This window comes from Ixodes scapularis, unplaced genomic scaffold (genome assembly GCF_016920785.2).
Source record: "Ixodes scapularis isolate PalLabHiFi unplaced genomic scaffold, ASM1692078v2 PGA_scaffold0__279_contigs__length_252992795, whole genome shotgun sequence".
Classification (NCBI taxonomy): domain Eukaryota; kingdom Metazoa; phylum Arthropoda; class Arachnida; order Ixodida; family Ixodidae; genus Ixodes; species Ixodes scapularis.
The window spans coordinates 151,397,458-151,422,861 of NW_024609835.1; the positions used below are offsets into that span (position 1 = coordinate 151,397,458).

At 42.5% G+C, this 25,404-nt stretch overlaps 1 protein-coding gene across 2 annotated transcripts in view; it reads right to left on the reverse strand.

Moving 5' to 3' along the window:
- LOC8030101 (hemicentin-2) overlaps positions 1–25,404 on the reverse strand; it is a 682,796-nt gene that overhangs the window by 89,536 nt on the left and 567,856 nt on the right. For both annotated transcript variants that reach the window (XM_029991995.2, XM_040221179.3), the window contains exon 4: positions 1,344–1,547. In XM_029991995.2, coding sequence (XP_029847855.2) covers positions 1,344–1,547 — 204 coding nt within the window. The remainder of the gene's footprint in view (positions 1–1,343; positions 1,548–25,404) is intronic.

Sequence of the window (25,404 nt, forward strand, 5' to 3'; positions counted from 1 at the left end):
TGCTCATAACACTGGTCTAGCATAAAAATAACAAAAATTTGAATTTCTTCATGACCGGTTTAGGATTTATTGTCAATACATCGTTATCTTTCGCAACGGACTAACATTACAGATTTTGCCTCCATACTTTTTAAATGCAAAGAGTTCTTACATACGGCTGTCCATTGCGCCGTGTTTTGTGTCTTCTTCTATAAATCTGTAACGGTCAGCGACTAAATAGCTCACCCGCACATGCCAAGCTTATATACGCCGCGGAGAGAAAAGCATGTTAAGTAGGAAGTGTCAGGCGCAGTGTCGGGTGTTGTGTTTGTGTATATGTCGGTGATGTGTAATGCGTGGTATTGGTGTTGTGCGTGATGTATGTAGGGGTTGTGTCTACTTGTGATCGGTCGTAGGCTCGTAGCATATAACAAACTTTTTTTATAGACTGCTAGAAATCCCGCTAGGTGGCGGAAGTTACCGCCCGATTTCAAATAGTTTGCTCGAGTTATTTGTCCATTTAAGTTCGCTTTTCTGTCTAGCGGCTCGATCGTAGCTACCGTAGCTACCGACGCCGCCGACCGCCGACGACGCACGTACGTATTTTTGCGCGTAGCTACGTCCGCCGCTTGGAGACTGTTTAGTGTGTATAAAAGACATCGAAGGAGAACAAACGCCGTCCTGTGTGCTTTGAATTCAGCCGAAAGGCGCGCGGCTTGCTGGGCTCGTCCCTCGCCTGTTCTCGGCTGCTGGCCGCCATGTTTTATGAGCACGCTCAGCCAACACGCTGAACCGTGCTTAGCGGAAGAAAAACACGGTGTATCGTGTTAAGTTTACACAGCACCTCATGTGTAGACGAAAAGCACAGAGGGCTGCGTGTAAAACGAACACGTTTCGACGTGTCCGCTATGGGACAACGGTTTACACGTCTGGGCGTGTTATTTTTGCTAACAGTGTACCCAGAGAAAAACTGCAATTTATCGACGCTTCCGTTTGAGCAACTCAAGGTATTATTTCCATTGATCACAGCAAGTGATTACTAGTGTTGTTTGTTCGGATTCACTATTTGTACTCTTAAAGTATTGAGTGTTTCAATTATAATTTTTGTTTTGTTTTAATACACTTAATGTTAGGCTTGATGGGCAGTATTGTACTGGTGCATTTCTGTTTTCTTTTTCAATATGTGAGCTTGTATTGTATATCTTATGTTAACTTCTACCCTATACATGTCACAACCCCTTTGAAGGATGAATGGTGATCACTCTAAAAATTAAACAAATAAATTGTCCGCGTTCCGCACTTGCTGGTACAATCTAAAATAACAGAGATCTTATGTTGCGGTGCCCCTCATGCGGGCGACTCACAGTTAATGTCCAGGCTGACCCTGCTGGAGAGCGGAAGGGTGGCGTTGTTGTTGGACGCTGTGCAGACGAGCTGGGCCATCAGGTCGGGCCTTCGGAGCGGACCGAGTCGGAGCTCGTTACGCACGAACCCTTGCGGCGTCACGGTGAAGGTGTCGTCGATCACGTTCCCGTCCTTGGACCACGTCACTTGGGGAGGTGGATCACCTGAAAGATTCCTTGTATATCACAAACTGGAGCAGATCTTTCTCTCCTGCTATTTTTGGCATTAAAAGAGAGCCTCGCGAGGAGGATCGATATTAGTGCGATTTTGGGAACAAGTGTGGGCAAGATTAATTTGACTTCCAGTTAGATGAATTAGTTTGACCAGGGCTGGCCAGGGGCATTCTTCAAGACTGTGCACGAGCGGAGGCGCATTTTTACCACAAAAGCCGCTTCTGTCGATTATCTCAAAATTAATATTCCGAAGTACGCGTAAAGATGGTAAGTTAAGACTAATCCGAGAGCTCAGGCGAGTTGGTTTGAGACAGACATAGCAACCAAGCACGTAATAATAAAAAAAACAGGACGGAAGACGACACAAAACTCCAAAGCTAAGGTACTGTGTCGTCCACCCCAAGTTGTTTTTTTCCTGGGTTTTTATGTTAATGGTAAGTTATCCTGCGTACATTTATTCCCTTTTGATCAAACAAAGACTCACTTTTGTCTGCGGGCGTTCATGTGATGAATTGCGTAGTGCAGCTGTTATGACCAGATTAATAATAATATAAAACTCTAGCCTTTGCGTCATTTACGACTTAATAAAAAGAAATGCACTTAACTCCAATGTGAATGGCGGTTTTCCGCAGGCACTTGAACGTTCGTAGCACAGGAACACAGTGCTTCGGAGATACACTATCGTAACACCACTCCCTTTGTTTTTCAGACACAATTTACGCAGATATAGGGCTCGAGATCAATATTACTATATTGACAAGACCACGGTTAAAACATCTACACCGGCTAATATTTTTGACGATTTCAAAGTGTTTGACGAAGTCAACGTGCCGTTCTGGCAGAGAAAAACTTGATACAATTTCATGGCATTGAAACCTCTGTTCCGACTGCCTTTTCGATCAGGGGCGTAGCCAGGAGGGGGAGGGGGGGGGGGGGTCTTATGGGGCTTCAGCCCCTTCCCGAAATCCAGCTGGCCCTATAATATACACATGCATTCTGACTCTCCCCCTCTTCCGCCTCTCCACGCACCAAGTCATGGACATCCCAGCCACCTCAGCCCCCCCCCCCCCCCCCCCCCTCTCCCGCGGAAAAAATTCTTGGCAACGCCACTGACTTCGATCTGTTAGTCCACGCAGAATTGGCGAGATGGAAATTACGTCCCACGAAAAGATAAACTGAACCCTTGAAACATTTGAATTCTTCGCAGTAAATTATATATCACAGATGCAGCAAGGAAGAACAAAAACGACTAATCATTACAAATCAGCTGTGGTGACCATCCCTTATGTAAAAGACGTCTCAGAGTCTATTCGCCGGTTCCTCGTCTCATTAGGTATATGAACAACTTTCAAACTTCGTATAAAATTACGTGACATAATTTCTAAGCCAAAGGATCCTGCACCTCCTGAGTCGCATAGTGGTAATGCATATAAAGTGAACTGTCAGGACTGTGACAAGTATTACATCGGAGAAACCGGCCTAAAAAGGGGCACCCGCCTCAAAGAGCACAGAAGAGACGTGGAGAGTGCAGCACATGCCACAAGATGAAAAAATGAGCTGGTGGACCATTGTTGGACGACTGGTCACACTTTTGACCTCGCGAACGCTGTGACCCTGGCACGTGGACAGCGGTAGGGCCTCAGGAGATATCTGGAATCATGGTGTATTCGTAGCTACCCATCCGCCTGTATTTCTAACCGCGGCCATCTCCCCGACGCGTAAACCGACATCCTGAAATAACTTTTCATTTAACATCACATCTACTACGGACGAAAACAAAGTTGAAACGGGGGCCATAATGATGACGTCTCCCGTATGCCAAAGACGAAGAAGTCGTTGGAATCAGCGCTACGGATGAAGAGATGGACAATGCAAGCGTTTGGTTGCTAGTAGCTATTCGGGTTGTTCTTAGGCTGCACTGGTGATGTCTCCCGCATAGGAGACGAAACACCTACTTATAAAATGTTGATAGTGTTGTGTAAGTCGGAGGAATCTGCTTTTTAATCCTGAATCCGGGCTTTTAGAACATTTTTACGAATTATATATCTAAAACCTGAGTACAACCTTATATATTTTATAATAAATGTGTTTCACAATCACGAAAAATCTGGAAGATGGAAACTGGGGTATATTGCTTAGAAGCTGGGGTATGCTTACATTATTGTTTAGGGAAGTACTGTGTACCCCAACAACAAATTAGTTTTCTTTTTTTTTTTTTACCGCAGAAATAATTTACGGGTTGTCGACCGCTGATTTTCAGCCAAAATGCAGCACTAGCGGCCGAACCCAGACGCAAAGTTTCAAGACTAACTGTTATCACTTTAAAGTTATAATTGATGTACAAAAATTTCCATGGGTAAATGGGGCCCTATTTCGCCCGTTTTCGGTAATTGACTCCGTTCAACTCCATGTATTGGAGAGGTCCGTCGGCCGCCACTCTCCCATTGAAAATATATAAAAAAATATATATCACATAACTTTTAAATAAGATACCGCTTAATTCTTAAACTGCGGTGTCTGGTTCAGACCGATAGCGCTACGTTGGGGCGAAGAGTGAGCATTTTAAGATGTGTTTAGTTTATTTTTGCGGACAAAGAAACCTTGTCATGTTTGAGAGGGGGAGAGGGAGGGGGGGAGACTCTTTGTATATTGCCTCTATGTTATGAAATATTGTCGGGAATGTCTCGCTATAGTCCAAGAAAGTTTGAGAAACACAGGGCGTGACGAATCTTGAGCAACGTATTAACGTTCCGCAGCCGATGAGGTTACGGCCAAATTTTGCCAAATTGGCCCAACCGCGAAGCAAAGGAACGTGATCGTTTCAAGCCACGGCCCCATGTTTCTTGAGCTTCCAGGGATAGCAAATGACAAAGTTAGCGAAACCGTGACCTTTACGAAACTGTCGTGCATTATTGGCATCTCATATAACGCATTGTCAGTTTGTTTGGAGTACGACCACACAATGACGTGTTAATAGAATATCGCCGCATGTAATAAGTTCCGCGCTTTTCAACGTATATCTCTTGTGGGAATACCTTTCGTTTTTCACAAACTACCAATATTTTTTAACGTCAGGGTTAACTACAAAAGTAAGCACCAACTTGATCCGTTGTTTCAAGGAATGAAGAAAAAAAAAACCGAAATTGCTCGAATTACAGTTTGTAATTCATACCATCTGATGAACCTTCGATGCTAAATAATTATTGTATAAATAACATTGGCGTTTATGCTATGCAGACGAATAATCTCTGCAGTAAATATTGTGTAGTGTGTGTTTTATATTTTTGTAAACCTTCGAGCTCTAATCATCTGCGTGTATTGCAGTATACCTTTCATTTTTGTGTCCTTATTTTGAGCCCCAGTGGTTGTTTGCCAAATGCACAGGAAATGAACTCAGTCATGCAAACATTCGTCGACCTCTTGTCTGAGGCTCCGAAATCTCTATTTATATTCACAATATGCAGATAGTCGATAAGTTATTGTGATTTGATTATGATCCTGCTCTTATTTAACTTTTCTTTTATTTTCATTTGGAAAATTTCAATTTTGTTCCTATTAATATTTATTACAGTTTTATGTCAGCTGATTTCAAATTTATTTTCGTTTCATTTTGGGGTGATATGGATTTTAATATAATATTTGTTTACTTTTATTTGATTTTAGTTTGATTCTGACGGGGACCAACTGAATTTATTTCTGTTTTGAGGGACTTTCTGATTGGTTTTGATTTGATGCTTACCCATGCAGAATAGCGAAGTTGGGGCGCATTTTTTCGCTTGATTGAATTAGCTGTCGATAACAAATCTACGGGGAAGATAACGGGCGTTGCACTTTATTTCACTTGCGGAGCTGCCTTGATTGTGCCCTTACCTTCTATAGCGTCAGCTGCACTTTACAATGAAACTAAGTAAAACACTCGTGGCCTTTCACCACTGGCCTAACACTGGCTGCCGCATAATACAGAGTCCTTGGGATTTTTATCAAGATACTAAAGTGAGGACAGGGCCCAACTAAATTGGAACACTTGCTCCGAGACGTCTTAAGGTCTCAACAAAAGAAAAATTTTGCTCCTTTTACGAAAAGAGCAATGTGAGGCTTGCGCTGTTAGCTACTGTAGTAGCTCCTGCCTCTACATAATGGCCCCCCCTTTGTCTCACATGTCTTCATAGTTTCCTGTTTTGCAACGTAAGGTGACGCACCCTAGCACTCTTCAGTTGAAAAAAAAATGAAAAACTCGCATTTATAACACAACTGAGTCCACTTTTCGGGACGTTCCTTCCCAGCTTGTCTTGGGGCTGGGCAAATAGAAACCAAAATGATAACTAGGGTAAGTTTCTTGGCGACATGAAAATGAATACACAGAAAAAATAAGTACCGCTGGGTTCTGCCTTTATGTTATGCATTTTCGTGATTACATTATTTATTTTGAATTTGCTTTCTTTGTTATGAAGGACTTTTTACTATAGTCGATTACAAGTCAAGAAGGTAGGAGAAGCTCCTCCCACAAGCGTGATGCGCCCGTTTCAAGTCCCTCCGCAGTCAAAAGAAGAGTTCACTGGAAACGCTCCTTGTACCGCTTCAATGGATAGATATGGGATACAGAGTGATGCCAGCTTGTCTCCGATCCGACTTTTCGAGAAAGCGACCTTTGTATCCATCGGAGGGGGAACCTAATCCCCGAAAGTCGTATTTGTTACCATCGGCGGAAAGAAAAAAATTCTAATCTCCCTCTCGTGGCTTCCACAATGCTAAGTCAAAGTCGAAAGATGAAGCAAATATGTGCAGGAACGCAAGACCCTCCTCGCGCGTTGGCCGCGACGTCACGGAAACGATGGGACGCTATTGGATGCGGAGGTGGCGGAGGGATATATGATTCCCTTTGAGGTGCATTTGCCGCTACCTTCTTGACCTGTAACTTACTATAAGCCTAGATGCGGTTATAAGTTTTAACATAATCTAAGGTCAATTTCATTTTTTGCTGCAGCAAACACGCAGAAGAAAAAGCGCGCAAGTTTTTTGACAGCTATATACCCCGATACCAGGCTAGAGAACCAAGAAACGGGAAAGCGAGTCCAGTTTGGTCGTGTTTAGGACACGACGAGACTGTACCTGCGCGCGACGGACGTAAAACCGGTCACGCCTTAGGCGCACCCTTAAGCGTTATTGGATATGCTTTCTAATTCGCAATAATCGCAGCAATATTTTTAAGGTTTATGTCGCCAGTTGTTTGTGGTTTCTAGTGTATTTATACCACCGCATTTTGTTTGTTCTGGCAAACGGTGTTTGATAGTTGGACATATATACAGCATTCAAAAGTATTGCGCTAAAAAAACACAAACATAAAATTCTGCGGCAAATCGTAATATGATACACTCCAAAAGATGTCTTCTCAGTTCACTTTCCCACATAACACTAATCAAAGCGATCCAGGTTTAATGCTGCTCAAAGCGTCTTGGGAACTAATTGGCCAGTAAGTTTTGATTTTGTTTGGTCAACATTACTTTACGATTCCACGTCAAGACCAAATACAGGGATTACAATTTCAAATGAGAAGCCTTCTTTAACTTTGTAACACAACAGGCGTTGCCTAGCGATACGGATGGAATGCTGGGGGCCTCAAACACCCAACGTGCCGGAGATTGAGCGCAAGTAAACACATGACGTAAACGGCGAATGGAAAAAGAAGTTATAGGACCGGTCATCCCGCTTTATTGGCTCCTTAAAGGGATCATGAAGACGATTATTAACTTGTTCAGAAAATGTTGCTTTCCGACTTTAGTGATGGATGCGGTATTTGACAATGACACTGTGTAGCGAGATTTGTAGCAGGCAAAAGATTGGTTTGGAGCAGCCACTGACGCTTTTTGGAAACTATGCCAACATATGTTGCCATATCACTTGAAAAAAAAAAAGGTGATGGCATCTATAGTTAAACGAGTTCAGCTTTGATACTGATTAAAATTTCCTCTTTAATACTCACGCATATTACTTATCGATTTTTGTAAATGTAATAGGTATGGCCTGAACGGCCTATGAAACTGTCCTCTAGAATGCAGACATGAAATAACAATTTTAAGATGAAAATTGAAAACAATTCTCGAAATCGTAGGACATACCTTAAGACTGACACTTCACTTTAGCGGCGTTAGAATCAGAGTTCAATGAAAGCGCGCCGTACTCGACTGCCGCACGGAACTCCACCGACTAACGTATTGCGTCATAAGTAGACACGCGTTTTATTTTTCTTCCTCGGCACAAACATTTGTTGCTAGGGGTGAACCTACATTCAAGACAAAATAAGTTGGACTTCGGCTAGTACCCAGCATAATTTTCCAGCCAATCGCGCTAAGCCAGACGCAGCCCCATGTTAGCAGCGGCAGCTCCTACCACTTCGGTGCAAAGTGGTGAAGCTCGACGCGCTCGCTGGTGTGAGCCAGTGAGGGTTGACTCGAGCGGCGCAGGTCCCATGGCACACAGTGTCTGTAGACACGGTATGGAAGCATGAGGCAGACATGATATTCAAGTCATCTCGTCCGGAGTAAAACGCCCTGGTTCTGTATTATCACAGTTGCCGTTATTCCACTATTTGACAAACTCTTCTTCCAAGTTTCAACTACTGACATCGACGAAATCGTCTGGAGATGCAGGCGATGACAAACTCAGCACTGATGAGGAGCAACCCTTATATATCGTTCCATTTTGAGGCAAAGCGCAGTCGACACTAGGAGTCAATGAAATAAATCAAGCAACGCCAAAAGCGCGATATAATGACATTCGTCATCTTTCTGTACGTGCTCTTTAACCAGTTATATCAACCAAGCGCAACGAACATGCCCTGTGGCTTGCGCGACTAGTATATGGGCTTGTGGTGGTGTGTGTTCGAAGTTTCGACTGTACTCCGGAGCAAAGATACAACAAACTATACGGTTAGTAGAGACGCTGCGACATACATAATTCTACCATTTTCCTTTCATTCTATTTGTGCAACTGTTAAAATTCGCCAATAATAAAATAATTTAATTTTCTTATTTGCGTAAGTCCATCTCGGTGCTGGTTTCGCGCAATTCTTACCGGAAATGGCGCAATTCTTACCGGAGCGAGACGTATAAATCTCGCTCCGATTTGGCGCAAATGACGCAGCACTTCCATCACTGCGAATCTCTAGGAACCTGGAAATATGCTCAATGTTTTTATACACTCCTATGAAGCTTATTATTTAATAAGAAATATATTAACGAAACCGGCACATACGTTCGGCTTTCCCACCCTACAACTTTTCTTGAAAGGAGGTGACGTGAACGGTGGACCGTCGGTTTCGGTAGAATTTAGTGGTCATTGGAATAGATAATGCGGTGAGCTCTAGCTGCGCTTTGTGGTTTGAGAGCGTTGTATGTACATCGTTGCGACTGCGAGCAACGCGGTACATTCGTGCTTCGTATGCCGCTTGCCAAGGCACTCCTTGAATTGGTTGTCACACTTTACGTGAAGCACGGACGACCCAGTTTATGGCTCGCGGTGGTCTGCCGACGCAACCAAGTCAAACAAATTTTCAAACACACCTGTATGTACGGACCTTTTTGCCTCGTTTATCGACAATCGCGTTCCGAGCAGCGGTATCGCATTGCGAAGCACAACGCTTGTAGTGTTTAGCTGTTACATAGCAAGTGAGGAAGAACACCGTGACAGGCTTAAGATGGATGCCATCAGCTTGACTAACCCAAGGTTTGGCACAAGTATAGTCCTGCTCGAGGAGTCACGGCGTAAGTGAGCTCACGCAGGGGCGTTCATCGATGGCCGCAATACACTAAAAATACACTTTTTGTGTACTTAATACATGTACTAAGAACATGAATATTCCCCACTTCCATAATCAAGCATGTGTGCTTTGTATATACTTATATTATGCTAGGAGCGTACTAGAGGTGTATTTACTGAAATAGCAAAAGTAGAGATTCATTAGGTTAAGGTATATTAAAAGCACACTTTTAGTCAACAAGAAATTTAACAAAAAGTATGCTTTAAGTGTTTATTGACATAAAAAGTGTACTTTATGTTCTGACCAAGGACAGACAATGAGTTGCGGCTCGCCAGCGGTCATCCGCAAGAAAGAAAAGTATACTTTTCATAATTTTTATGGCTCGCGTTCCGATGAGCCGCTGCCTGCTCCGGAGAGCAGCGTCCTTCTTCAGCGCTAGGCATAAAAGACAGAAAGAACTCATTCACGTCACCCCTGAGTCAAATCGTATCTTGTCTGCCTCTCCCATATGAAATGTTCATGAATCAACAACCCAGTGTGTCTTCTCCTCCACAGCCCAGCAAACATGTATTCGTCGTTTCGTAAAGTGAGAAAACCGTCCGCCATATACAAGAACGCTGAATATAGATCGCAGAAAAAGCCTCGGTTTTCTGTGGAATCTGTAAAGGATTGCTCGTGGATACCTAGGTTGTACACGAGGACACATTTATGTTGCAACATGGGCGCCCATGCACCCACCATATCTTAGTTTAGCGGGTTACATGCATGTGCTCGCGTCAGTATACTCTTGACTGCGCTGTACACAAAGTGTAAAACAGAATATAATTCATTGTACTTTGAGTGCAGATCAAAGCTATGCACGCGTACTTTTCACTTCCAAACAAATGCCGCAGCGCACAGAACGCAGGCCGCATATGGTCTGCGACTACGACTGTTTTGCACTTGTGCAACAGAATCCCCGAAAAGCAAATAAAAGAGATGCGACGATGCCTTCAGACACGTACTAGAAAGCGAGGAGCTCGTGCTAGCAGGCTTTCCAATTTTATCCACGTGAAGGCGAGAAGCAGTATGACAACCCGACGATGACGAAAAACTCAGGTTAAATCTCTCTTACGTCATAACTCTGGCGACAGCATTCCCGCATTTCGCTATTGACCATTAAAGCTTCAATATGAGGTACTCTTACCACGCAAGAAGTGCAATCTATATTTGCCCATACAACGAAAATAAGCAAGCAAAGAAGGTCACAATAAAAATAAATTCAAACACAGCTAGAAGTTTATTCATACACGATACAGGCACGAACACAAAATCGCTGCGTGAAGCCGAAAAGAAACTCTTAAAGGCAACTATATTATAGCATCTTCGATCAACTCGCACCGGAATCGCCCTGAAACCAGCACAGTGCACAGCGCTGCTCCATCGTGCAGCGCGATGTCGGTGCAACATCGAGGACAAACTGCGCCGCGCCGGTGCACCGCGGCGAGCTCCACCTTGCGTCACTTCGCGTTTTGTTTGTTTTTTCTTGCGTAGGTCAGCGCACGGTGCCCGTCTGCTGTCAATGTCTTCTATTTTTTTACTCGCGGCTTTGACGGTCCCACAGAAATAAACATCGTGGACGTGATTGTCGATGGGATCATGAAGCGGGTGACAATTCCACATGTATATGTTGGCCATCCATTATTGGTACAAGAAAACGAAACACCAGATAATAGCCGTACCTCGCTGTCATCGAAACGCTTCGTGCCGCTTTCCACGAAGTTCGTGCTTTTCGGGCGCTCTTTGCCACCGCAGCAATCGCCAGTAATCGCGGCGATGGTGAGAAGCTCGTCGTCTCGCCGTCAGAAGACCCGAGGAAATCATCTAGTGCAGCTGCGAGGCGTGTTCGTTTTTGCAAGATCGCCATCTCGATAGTCTGCGCGTCTGCTACTCCATACTCCCGCCATCTTCTCGATTCCCACTCCTGGCCGCAATGCCTGATGGGACTGCCCCCCCGGCGCACCGCCGATTTTCTTGGTGCGCGTTGGGGCAACGAAAAGCCGCACCGGGAGGGTGCGCTTCGTTGATCGAGGACGTCCGGTGTGCACTGGTGCACTTCATCGAAGATGAAGGGGCGCAGTTCAGTGCCCCGGTGCGCACCGGTGCGGATGATCGAGGATGCTATTAGTGAGTTTTCGTAGATCATTTTCACCGTCCCGCAACGCCCTTCGCTACCCGCTATACGATATCCGGAACTCTACACTCAAGGCTATCGGCGCGCAGGCGCATTGGCAACTTCTTCGTTGAGGAGGGCTTAGCGGACGGGGTAACGCGCGGTCTACGAAAACTCCCTATTATCTTTATTCGTAGCGAGCGATAATACCTGTAATTAAAAGGAAGCTGACAAGCCTACAGTTTGACGTAGACAATGAACTCTAGGTTCTCTAAACGAGACCGGGAGAAGCGACCCAAAGTACGCACATCTTCTCACTGAAAACCTCTTAGAAAGTATGTGTAGACACATTTAAAGTTATCGAACTCAAAAGGTATAATTCACGATCCAGTACAGCACACAGAGATGACACACGAGGAGAAATAGGGTCAAATAAGCGCGACAAAAGTGATCCGCGAAAAATCAACCTTCAGCCCCTCGTCATCAGAACAAATGAGGCACACAGAAAAAGTTTCAGTACGTCATGCCTTTTTTTTTTACTGCGATAGCAGTTTGCGGGCTTGGCGCCGCCGACCTCGCTTCATATCGGCGCGGGTCAATATTGGAACTCCGCCAAAAGATTTCATACAGACGTTACACCGATGACGTCAAGCCGCTCAACACGACGCTGACATCACGCAGCGCATCAAGTCATTTGTGACCAATGTTACTCGATTACCTCAGTTGTGGAACTCCCACGGAAGGGGTCCTTCGTCCCATTCAGTTCAGCCCACTTCCCGTCGTTTGAAGCGCCATCTAGATTTCCGTTTTATAACTATATGTTCCATGGAGTACGATAGATAGATAGATAGATGGGGTTATTTGCGTGCCTGCAAACAGCCAAGTGGCCTGAGCAGCAGAGCACTGTCCTGTACACAGGTACATAAAAGTATGAGATAAAAACACAATCAGGCGAAAATGTCTGTTTCACCAAAAAAGGAATCGTGAGTCTGTTGCAGACGTGTCATTGGGCAAGTGGCCCGCACATTAGGGTAAAACGTGTCTCTGGATTTTGATGTTCTCCCTGACGGTACCCGGAACCTCAGCGACATCAGCAGCTGGGCACAATCAAGAGAACCATGCACAATTTGACGCAGGAAATGCATGTGTCTTGCAATTCGTCTATCGTGCAGAGGCACTAGGCCGAGGTCAGTGAGCAGGGAATGGTAATTGTAGAAGAGGCGACGGCCGATATGTCGGTCGTATAAGATTCTTATAAACTTACGCTGAACGTTTTCAATAAGATTACTATGTAACATCGTTACAGAGTTCCAAACCACAGACGCAAACTCGAGGCGTGATCTAACCAATGCACAATACAGACATAAAAGACACTCAAACCGACGTAATTTTTTTGTCATCCGCGAAATTACACCGAGTTGGCGAAGTCCTTGGCCAACAATGCGAGACACGTGGAGGCGAAAATCCAATCTCGAGTCCACAAAGACACAAAGATCCCGTACATAGACAACCCGCAGCACTTGCTCTTCAAATATAGTGTAGTCGAAGACTATGCTCTCCTTCTTCCTGGTAAGGGACATTGCTACTGTCTTTTTTGGATTCAGTTGAAGCCTATTTTTTAAGCACCAATGTTCAACGGAGCGGATGTCATTTTGTATCTGAATACATGTGATTTACATTGTCAACAACACGAAAAAGTTTAAAGTCATCGGCGAACATTAGCACTTTCGGGTTTCTGATGGAAGATGGTAGATCGTTAACAAATATCAAAAACAAGAGTGGTCCAAGGTTAGAACCTTGCGGTAAGCCAGATAAAGGTGCAAATGTCTCCAACACACAATTTAAAAATCTAACGTAATTTTGGAGATTTGAAAGGTAACTTTCAAAACATGCGCATTACAAAGTGCATAGTCCGTATTCTTTTAGTTTCAACAAGAGTATCTGGTGGTCAACCTTATCAAAGGCCTTGGTCATGTCAAAGTAGACTGTGTCCACCTGACCACGGTTGCATACTGCAAAACCACTATGACCGAGGAAAGAAGCTAAGTTCGTCTCCACTGATCTGCCCCCGAGAAATCCGTGTTGCAAAGGTGAAATTTTTTGTTTAAAATACGAGTACAAGCGTTCATACATCACCATCTCAAGAACTTTTGAGAAGCCACAAAGAAGAGAGACAGGGCGGAAATTATTGACATTACAAGGATTTCTTGACTTGAAGACTGGTATTACGACTGAAACTTTCCACCGAGAAGGATAAACCCCATACTGTAAGGACAGATTAAATATATGTGTCAGTATAGATAGAAATATTCCAGCACATCCTTTGATAATAGAGTGAGGAATGTCATCACAGCCAGTTGAAAGTTTTGGTTTGAGCTTCCGTATAGAGCACATCACCTCATCCTCGGTTACACTGTGGTATGCTAAGGAGTCAGCAAAACCCTCAATTCAAAATAATTAGGCACACTATCACGTTCCGGAAAGCAAGAACTGAAGTGATTAGCAAATGCTTGGCTGACTTCTTGTGGCTTGCATAAATACTTATCGTAAATTTTTAACACAGAAGTGCTGACATTATCCTTACTTTGGGCCCGAGCATAATTCCAAAAGCAACTTGGTTCTTTTTTAAAATTGTTTTCCAAACCGCTATGATAACGAGCTTCATCTCGAGAATAAAGCTTCTTAACTATTGCTCTGCAGACTGAAAACCTCTGATACCAGTATTCACAATTTGACTTTTTATAGAGTTTGTGGTAATGCTGATTTTTACACATATAATATTTCAGGACAGATGAGAACCACTTAGGAAATTCGGATTTCCTTGGACACTGTTTAGGTATGAATTCTTCTATAGCCCGCTGGACAGTTGATGTCACCAATTCAAGACAAGAATCAACGTCCGTAAGGTGAAAGAGGAAAGACCAATCATAGCCACGAGGATGATTGTATAGACCGAGATAATCGCCACGCGTATAGATAAACGTGGGCAGTTTTGCTCACGTAGTATTTGAAATGATAAAAGGAAACAGTGTAAACGGAGGGTGAAAATAATCAACTTGCAGAAGTGTCCCGCGTGTCTTTTTCACGTCGAAAACGGGTACATTCGATATGATCAAACCTCCAAACATTTCCGGCACAGTTTCTTATCGTATTGTGCTGATGCAACCCGTTAAAACAGATAAAATTGGTCAGGCACTGTACTTTATCTCGTACTATAGCGCAGTCGCTCTGGACAAAGCCGGTTAACCAGTCGACCTTTGGAAGGTTAAAATCACCGTAAACATGTACTTTGTACTCTGAAAAATCAATTCAATTGTCTAGGTCTGCAAAATGGTCTATGAAAACACAAACGTCGGAATTCGGCGGAAAATAATAACACCCAACAAGGTAGTTTAAGCCATCCGATGCCGGTATTTCCACCCAGACACATTCCCTGTACGTCTCAAGGTCTGTACGCCTAATCGAATAAAAATCAGACTTGCACGCTATTAGAACCCCACCACCATATTTAACACGTTCAGTGTAGTTTCTGTCTGTTCTAAACACTGAGAATGGAATTGGAAAATAAGAGCTGCTAGTGCAAGATTCATTTAGCCACGTTTCCGGCATACAAATGATGTCATGGTCACAGGAGAGGGCATTACCGAAAAATTCCTCACTTTTGGTTCTGAGACCTCTCGTATTTTGATAGTACAAGTTAATTTTCCGCTCCATCATTGGGGGTAGGTTGGACAATATTAGAATCTTCAAAGTCCCGTGAAGGCGACAACTTGCGATGAAACTCCATCTAGACGCTGTGCTTCGAAACGCGCGTATTCCATACAATACACTGCAGTTACCATAGCAGCCGTCCGGCGCGTCGAACGACGGGAGGTGAGCCGTTGTGAGTGAGGGAGGTTCTGTTCGTGCAAGCAGCTTCTAAGAGCAGTTCCGCAACTGAGCTAACCTAATAGCGTTGCCTGTTACCTGGCGTCAACTGACACCATGGCGTAACATTGCCAAGTCACATTGCACGGTGACGCCATGCTACTGAATAACGTCACGTGACACTGTGACGTCGCGTAACAATACGCGCGCCGTCACGTCACTCCATGTCAGCGCGTACAAAACATGAGACTGCTGATAATGGAAACAATAAAAAACACAGCGTTTTCGCTAATTATGCCCTGTTATGAGTCGACGCCCAGCCTGGTCTCTCGGGTAGCATGGCCATTTCGCTGGCGTCCAACCTTTCTTGCAAACAACGTCCCAGCCAGACAGTCGGGAAACAGATCCGGAAAACGTAACAGGACAGAAAGCTAGTTTATTTACATGGGTTTAGCATATTGGCAAAAGGAGCCCGCCGAATGGGCAGCCGAACAGGTCCTTATGTAAAAAAATCGGGGTTCTGGAGCTGCCGTGCCATTGGTTGGTTAGCGCCGCATTCCAAAGTTGGCCTCTACGTCAGCCTCCTCCTCTCGGCCCCGACGTTCGGTCGTTGTTCTTCTCCGAATTGAGGGCGACTAGTAGGCGCTTGTCTTGGATGCGGTAGACGCAGACACAAGAGACTGCCCATCTGTTCAGGTTGGGATTCTGTCTGGCGTTCCCATGGAATGCAGACGCCATAGACAGAACACACCGACGGCAACGTCGGCTCTGATGTCCTTCAGCCGAGGCCCGAGAGAATTGCTTCTCGGGTTTCGGTCGAACGTGCAAAAAGGCTTCGAATCGCACGCCAACCGTCTCGACGTTCACTTGGTCGTCGCCCGCACCAGAATGCAAGGTCGATTCTCACAAACACAGGGAGATGGAGACGGGTCATAACAGCCCAGAAAGGTTCTCGGGCGATAAAACTAATAAAGCTTGGTGGGTGTTAAGCCGGCGAAACCACGGGCGTGAAATTAGGTGGAGCTTCATGCTTGAAACTTGAGTGCGAGATTTTGGAAGTGTTCCTTAGGGACCACAAGTGATGTTAGTTTATGTACAATAATATTGCAGAAGACGTTCAGGCAGTCCCATCAACGACAGTGAACGGTTCATGTATACACAAGCAGTTTCGTCGTATACCCTGGATTTGAAACTTGGGCTCGCGATTTTCGAAGTATTCTTCAATTACCACAAAACAGTCCTAGTTTGTGTTCAATACAATTGTTTAACAGGTTCACGAATTGCTCGCTACGTATCAGATCCTCATTGGTTCCGAGACACTATGAAAGTTTCGTCAAAAGTATTACTCGGTTTAATGCGAAACGCCTATGTGGACGCTATGGTGAGCGCTTGCACCTTTACCGTGCGTTCAGTACATCAATCGGGTGTCTCAACTAGCGGCCAGGCTCTTTAAATCGACCGCAAAATTCGGTTCTTCACCCAATCGCGCTACGATTTTGTGCAGCGTTGCCCACAGGTGGTGCATTCTTTCTATAAAATTTGCAAATAGCGAACTTACATGAGCAAAAACTAAAGAAAAAAAAAAGGCTTAACTCCTATGGAAACCCAGCGAACCCAACGGTCTTCAATCAATAGGGCGCCCTATTGTTTGAAGACCGGTGACTTCGCTGCTTTTCCATACGAGTTAAGCCTTTCTCTTTTTTTTTCCTCAGGTAAGCTCGCTTTTTGCAAATTTTATTTAAAAAATGCACCACATGTGGGCAACGCTGCTAAAAATCGTAGCGCGATTGGTTAAGAAACGAAATTTTGCGATCGGTTTAAAGAGCCTGGCCGCTACTTAAGACACCCAGTATTCCGAAATGACTCGTTCGCGGGTCGGATGTCACACCTCCGCTGGCGCAGTGTTTCAACTTACTGGCAGCGTAAGTGTTTTAGAGCGCAGCTCTTAAGGCTGGTTCACACAGACCCGTTTTCGTACGTTACGTTACGAAAAGTCACCGGGGAATCTGTGCTTCGTATTAAGCGTGGCTACCAATTCAAGGAGATAGCCTGGCACGTGACATTCGAGACACGAATGTTTCGGTGACGACGAGCTAGGACGGTGAGTTGCCACGGCAACCAAGGACACAAGGTTCGTCCTAACGTAACGTAAGGTGTTGAGCTCGGTTCAACTTTTCACACAGCACGGATTTCTTACGTTACGTCTAAGTCACCGAAACATTCGTGTCTCGAGTGCCGCGTGCCAGGCTATCTCCTTGAATTGGTAGCCACGCTTAATACGAAGCACAGATTTCCCGGTAACTTTTGGTAACGTAACGTAAGAAAACAGGGCAGTGTGAACGAGCCTTCAGAAACCCTTTTCCGGTTTGAGTGGCGTCGCCGCCACCGTCGGCGTAACCACGCGCGTTGCATTATGGGACGTTTCCCCGCTAAAGTTAGCGGGGAACTTTTCCCAATAAATTTAGCAGGGAAATGTTACCGCTAAGTTTAGCGGGGAAATGTCACCTCTAAGTTTAGCGAAAAACGTTTCCCCCAAATTTAGCGGAACAATTTCCCCACTAAATTTAGCGGAGAATTTTTCCCGCAAGCTCTAGCGGGAAATTTCGCGAAAACTTTCTGCGAAATTGAAGGGCAGCAGGAGAGAAGGAGGAGAAGGAACTGAGGGGGAGGGGGGCATATCCTCCCCTCCGTACCCTCTCCTCCTCAAGAGCTGTGCTCTAATTCGGCATTACAGAAAATTGTAAACGTCTTTCATTTTTTTTCACTTTCAAACTGCTTTTAGCTTTATTTAGAAATAGCAGCCACCGTTATAAGGTTCTGCCTCACATTATCAAAACTCTTTTCGTGAAATCTTCAGTACAAACTCGCAATAAAAAAACCGGTTTAAAAGATGTTTATTTCTTTCCCTGGATGTAAACAGTCACGTGAGACCATACGTAGGTTACGTGTGGAAATGAGCAAACAAAGCAAAGCTCGCCTGCTTGGCATGCTCGCCACCGCCGTAGTTGTTTGGCGCTACGTTGTCGCGCGGTTCGCTTTCTTCTTCTCTTTCTACTTTTCTCCTTGATTTTTAAGCGGGTTGGCAATAATAGCTTTTGACGGCAGAGCGCGGTAAAGCTTCGCGCTCCCACCGGTTTATGATACGTGTTTACTCATCATTTTCTGTTGTAATATTACTAATTTTGTAGGAAAGGAGAGAAATAGAGGGCTGGATTGGTCGTGTAGGCCCACCGTCTATATAAATAAGTATTTTTCACACTCAAGTTAGCACAAGTCTCCCCTGGAGCTAACGCTTCTTGTTCGGAAAAATACAACACTGAGAACTCAAGAGGCACAGACGCCCGCAAGCCATCATGTAGACGAACGGAAACAAAAGCTTTTGCACGAAATTTAGTTCGAGGTGCATAAATGGCGCTGCAGTTGAGGCAGGCTCGAGCTTCGAAGCGGTAAATGTTCGAGCAAGCGGACCCTGCTCTCTTTCGATTTCAACTGGGCATATCTTGTTGCCGGCCTGACATTCATACTGTGCTGAGGTGTTAAGTAGTGGCCTCATTTGTGTCCGGTTGCGCGTGCTTTCCTCTGGTATGAATCTGACGTTTCCGCACGGTGCTTCCGAGGATCAGACAGCCCCATTCACCATATACCAAAGAATAGTACATATCCTAGGCACAAATACCCAAGCAAGGTTACTTAGATGAAACATCGAAATCATGTTGTGTGTACACGGGCAAAGAAAATAGACCTTTCCGGAATATCCCAGGAGGCCTTGAAACGAGGACGATTGTGGGGTAGTTCGGATGTACGCTCGTGCCGGCTCGTACGCTTTGCATATTCTGGTAGCGGTACGATTCTTTTTTTTTTTATACTAAGGGGCTCAGAACACGCGCAAAAATTAAGGGAGCAAAAACGAAGGTCATCACAAGCAGTTTTTTTGCTTTCCTTTCGCCTCCTCTGCGTTCTGAAATCACGAACTGTTAAACCAACGCAAACTTCGTCTTCGATTCTTGGATAATTTCACTTGCGGTACATCTGAACATCGCAATGAATAAAGCAGACGCAGGGGGCATCAACTATTTCTGGAGAGATCTATTGGGTTTTTTTCTTTTTTAGTGGCAACATAGAGTCCTTTCTAAATAAGAAATGATGATGATCGTTGCAGCTTTAAGACGAAAAATGAATGTGGAAAAAAATCCAATGTCATTAAGTACTTAAAAAAGTCATGCCTGTTTTCTTCAGTAATATGTGAGATAAATATTTCGGTACCCGTGGAGTGCACATCAGTTCGATACTTTCCCTAAGCTGTACTGTACTAATGTGTTCAGATATTAGTACATTGCAAACTCTTTCTACCTTTTTTCTCCCGCCTTTTGTTTTACTTAAATTTTTTTACTAAAAACTTTACAGTTTTTAGTAAACATTCCGTACTTTATATTAATTTAAAGTGAAAATACAGCACCCTTAAAGTTCATTTATGATCAGTCTTAAGTAGTAACGCGTTACTAGTAACGCGTTACTGTAACTTCGTTACTTTTTCGGTAACTTGTAACTGTAACTAGTTACTTTTTAAAAATGTAACTTGTAACTGTAGTTCTATTACTTTTTTCTGTGGTAACGATGAAAGTAACGACGTTACTTTTGTCGTTACTTTCGAGTGTTTTATGAATAACATATCACTGAACGAGGGTGCAATTTAGCTATTCCTTGCACTTTCTAAATCGTCTATTCCGACATTTCGAGTGTCAAGTTGGCCTTGCACAAAGTTGTGAATACGTTCTTTCTCGTGAGTCACGAAGCGAATATAGCCACGTGTAGATTTTATGAAAAAATATCTAGTTATTTTTACGCACGCGCTTGCACTTTGTGACTGAACATTTACATCTTAGTGTCTTGAAGCACTACCGATGTTGTGGTTTTTCTTTTTTCTGTGCAAACGCTTTTTAATCGGGTGAATCAACCGTGAAACAACAATACACGGGAAGGAGACTGTGCATGTCTCGTATTTTTATTAGCGCCACTACTCCGCACTGCGCATGCTTCACATTTTGATTTGCGCCACTACTCTGGCATGGAAACTTTCAAACACTAACATCGAGAAGCAACTGCTGCTAAGTTACAATATGAAGTAAAAAGCGTCCTTTTTAATTTTATGCAATAAAACGTTGTGAGGGGAGTTTTCTAATTTTTTCTAATTTTTTTTTGTGTTATAGAAAAGTAACTGAAAAGTAACGTCGTTAATTTTTCAAAGTAACTGTAACTGTAACGAGTTACTCTTTTGCTGTGGTAACTGTAACGGTAACTTCGCTACTTTTTTGAAAAGTAACTGTAACTGTAACGAATTACTTTTTAAAAGTAACTTACCCATGACTGTTTATGATACACGCACTAATTATACTATAAGTGTACTTCCGTAGTTTATTTTTAGTACATTGATAGAAAGTTTTAATACAGCTCGATATACTCAAGTAAGTGTACGAATTTTGTATTTACAAGTGTAATTCCAGTATTGTATAACAGGCATACTTTTTACAGTTAAAGTGGACTTTGAATAGGCTGCCCTACTAAAAATTAATTTTTAGTATACTCAGTATAGGTTTAGTGTGTTGCTTTTTACCAAGGCTTCGACGTGGTCTCACAGAAGCTTTTTGACATGGACCCTGAAGAGTACTGGAAGCTGCAGCGCGTCAGCATGGAACAGTTTCTGCAGATCCTTTTACGCGTGGAACCAAGAATTGCGCGACAAAACAGTCAAATCCCGATCATGTACCATAGTTGCTTTTCTCAAGATAAAAAAAAAAGTCTTACGTTGTTGACACACTAAACGGTTTTCAAGTCGAATCCTGCAAAATATTCACGAGGAATGAAAAGCGTTTTTCTATTTGAGTCAACACGTAAGCAAGCTAAAAGAGTATCTCAATTCTACTGCAATTAACCTTTCTGAAAATAAAAAAGTATACAATTCCCGCAGTTACTAAAAAAAAAAGAACTTATGGTTGAAGAAGAAGACGAGCGGACTTTCTTCACTTCGACCCATCACCTGACGAGCCTTAATGAATGTTACGGTTCACGAGACTCAAAAGCAAGATTTTGTTCAGCCTCGGGCGTCTCTGTCATCGCTCCCGGTGTGGTGTTTGTCGGATCTCTTAAACTAATTTGTGCGGCGTGCATGCGCAACATTGGGCTAAAAGTTCGTTTACATTATCTGCAATACACAGGACGTCTATTTCAATCGTTAAACTGAAGTTTTAAATCTATCAATTCATCAATCAATTTTATTTACATCATCATTAGATAGTGATGTGGGCTGCAGAGGCAAAAAGTCAAAAGTTTTGCCTTGACAAGGCCCCTGCATCCTTCCAATTGCCATGCGGTAACAAACAACAGCAACCAGGGAAAAATAAGCAACAATGACATGGAACAAAAAAAAAACACTTATATACCGTATTTGCTGCTAGAGGAAGGATTTGGTCTTATACACAAAGAACGACCGCATCTAGTGACTGGATGTATGCTGGAAACAAAATATATAAAACGGATGTATTTACAGCTCGCAAAGACAATTTACTTGTCATTTGTGGAAACAAAGTTCTCGAATTTCATTTAGATGTAGGTTTTCAATGTTCGACAGATTTTGATTTTTAACTTTATTTAGGACAGACGGAAGATTACAGCTTAACATTTGAAACCCATAGTTCCTGCGATTTAATGGGATTTGCCAGCGCTCCCTTTCCCTAACATCATGAGGTTTAGAAGTGGGAGTTAAATTTGAAATACAATTAAAAATGGTTCATTACAACGAAGGGTGTTTTGATATCGTGTGAGGAGAGTATACTCACATGAATCAAGAATAGATATTAGATGCAGCTCTTTGAATAGAGGAGGAGTGTGTGTGTCAAAAGACACATTTCGTATTAGGCGAACAACCTTTTCTTGAAGAACATGCAATTTATTTAGGTTGGACGGGGTTGTAGTGCTCCACACGAAGCTACAGTAATTCAAAAGGGGTTCAAGAAGAGCTTTATATATAAGCAATTTTAAACGACAAGGCAGTATATTTTTAAACTGGTACAATTTGCCCAGCACTTTTGAAAGTTTTTTTTTTTTTTTAGCTATATAAGAGTTTTCGCATTTTGAACAAGTTCAATTTTAGAGAGGCCAAGAACAATATTAAAATTGAAACTATCATTTCTATTCTTAGGTCTGAAAAGGACCGTCGTACTTTTGCTCCTATTAATTTCTAACGAGTTTACTACACTCCATTAAAATGGCTTCTGTAATGTGGTGTTGGTTTCATACACCTGTTCCTGTATCTCAGTGCCTGAAAAAATGAGCTAGTATCATCAGCATAAATGATGAAAGAGGAGGTCCTAGTGATGTTAAATATATCATTTATATACAAGTTAAAAAGAAGAGGGCCTGAGATGGCTACCTAGTGGTACTCCAGATCTAATAGGTTGAACGGTAGAATTTTGGCCATTCATTACAACACATTGGCGCCGAAAATTAAGATAGGATTTTATAATATTGAGTGTTCGGCCATGGACTCCATAACATGCGAGCTTTTTTATGAGAGTAATGTGATCGATATGATCAAACGCTTTAGAATAATCTATAAAAACACTTAATTTTTTTGGGGGGGAAAAACTTCAAAATTAGCTCCTTTTCTTTTAACAACGCCGATTCCGTTGATCTGCCTTTCCGAAAGTCGAACTGAGAGACTGTAATTATTGCAAATGTTTTAGTGAAACTTGTTAATATATTATGAATGATTTTTTAAAGTCATTTAGAAAACTCAGGGAATATTGATATAGGTCTATAATTTGAATATTCGTTTTTGTTTCCACCTTTCAACAATGCAATAACTTTTGCAATTTCCATTTTTGTAGCAAATACACCACTATACAATGAGTCATTCATAATATGTGTTAAAACTGGTGCCAAGACATCTAATACGTACTTAATTGGATGATCTGATGATCTGGAAATCATCTATATCAGAGAGTTACTGTTTTTAAATGGTAACATCGGGGAAAATACTTCTCGTTCATCTGTTGAAAAGAAAAAAGCATTGTGTTGATTTCTAGGTTTCATAAAGGCCATTGATAAAGGACTATGTATGCTACTTAGAAGATTTATTCGATACATGTTAAAAGCTTCTGCGAGAGCTTTTCCTTGTAATGTTACACCTTCTTTAGTTATTTCTTGTACAGCTGACTCAAAGGGACCATGTTTTAACACTTTGTTTAACTGTTTCCATACCAGATCTGTTCTCTTTATGCATGTCTCATTAAATTAATTATAAAAATATGTTTGTTTAGTCTGGCGAAGAACCTTATTCATTGTATTATGCATTTTTTGAGAAGAACAAGATATTCTGGAGTTCTTGTTTTAAAAGCGTACTATACAGTTTATTTTTTTTATTAATCAATTTTAAGCATTTTCTAGTTACCCATGGCTTGAAGTTCTTTTCAGCTTGTATTAATGGCCTATTTGGAATAAAATTTTCCTATATCTTCTTAAACATATCTAAAAATTTATTATACGCTTCATCAGCAGATGTCGCGGAAAAAGCCGAGTCCGTATTTGCATTTGAAATAGTTTCCCCAAACTTTTCTAACGTGGCGGAATTTATGCTTTGGATACTAATAGTACTTCTGTTTTCATTCTCAAACAAAATTTTCTGGCTCGTTTTATTAGTTATCAACATGAATATGGGTAGATGATCACTTAAACTATATCCTAGAACACCAGCACCACTACGACTTACTTCTTGATATGTCAAAAACACATCACGCAATGTGGACGATGAGGATGTGACACGAATGGGAGAATTTATAAAATTACAAAATTTATTTGATGTGAGTAGAATAAGAAAGTTGTCACTGACTCGCAATTCTTCGAGTAAGTTTATTTTTAGGTCTACACAGAGAAAAACCTGACATCTCTCCTCATTTGCAAAACAAAAAAGTTCTAAAAAGTTAAAAAAAATGAAACATTTCCACCTGGTGGACGATAGAAAACCGAGCAAATACAGTCTTGTCTTCTGACGGAGATTATCTCATAATTGCGAGTCATGATGGTGTAATCCGGAAGAGCCTCAAAGTCAGAAAAATTACTTTGTAAGGAGACACCTCCACCTTGTCCGTAATCTCGATTTAAATAAGAAATGATTATATCCAGGTAGCATTCATCACCATCACATTCACATTCATCAATACACCATGTTTCAGTTAGCATAATAATATTTGAATTGAATCAAAACGCAACATTATGCTGTCTCCTTTATTGCTAGGAGATTGCACGTTTAGATGAAAGACACTTAATTTAGTTCTGCGACCCTGATTTAAAAACAAGATTCAACTTATCAAGCGCTACAGCACCAATGTTTTCTGCAATAACAAGACATACAAAAATAAACAGCAATGTTTAACTAATCAGCCTCAAGTCATCATCATGTGGTACTCAAATAACAGGAATGTCAAACGATTATTTCGTCAGTATCTTGCCGTTTCGGACCCACACAAACGGCCAAAGATGTTCACGTTTTTAGACTCTTAAAAACTTTTCAACACGGGCACAAATGCTCGTGCACAAATACTGGAGCATCCTAAGGCAGATTTAGGTCGCGACACGAAATTCGCTTTTTTCTTAGCCTTATCAAGGACACTGTCTCGCTTAATACGGTGCGTGCAACATACAATGATGTGGCTTTTGTCGCTATCTTTAGCCGGCAACCAGTGACATGCTTCGACGTCTGCTTTGGTTATCGGTTCACCGATCACATCTCCGAGTTTCATTATCAACTGTTCTGCATTTACGGTTTCAACTCTTATAATACCTTTTACCTCGATGTTGTTGTTTCGCGAGTACTGCTCGCAGTTTGCTCGCCAATTTTCAGCTTCTTTAAATGCCTTGGTTGAGCACAACCATTTCCGCTCTCATTTCGGTGTTTTCCTTCTTCAGGACAGAGTTTTGGGTCACAAGTGTAGTTATTTTCACTTTGAAAGTCTGAAATTCCTTATTTATAAAGTTCATGCTGTCCTTTATTTCAGTTATTTCTTTTAAACCGTCACGTA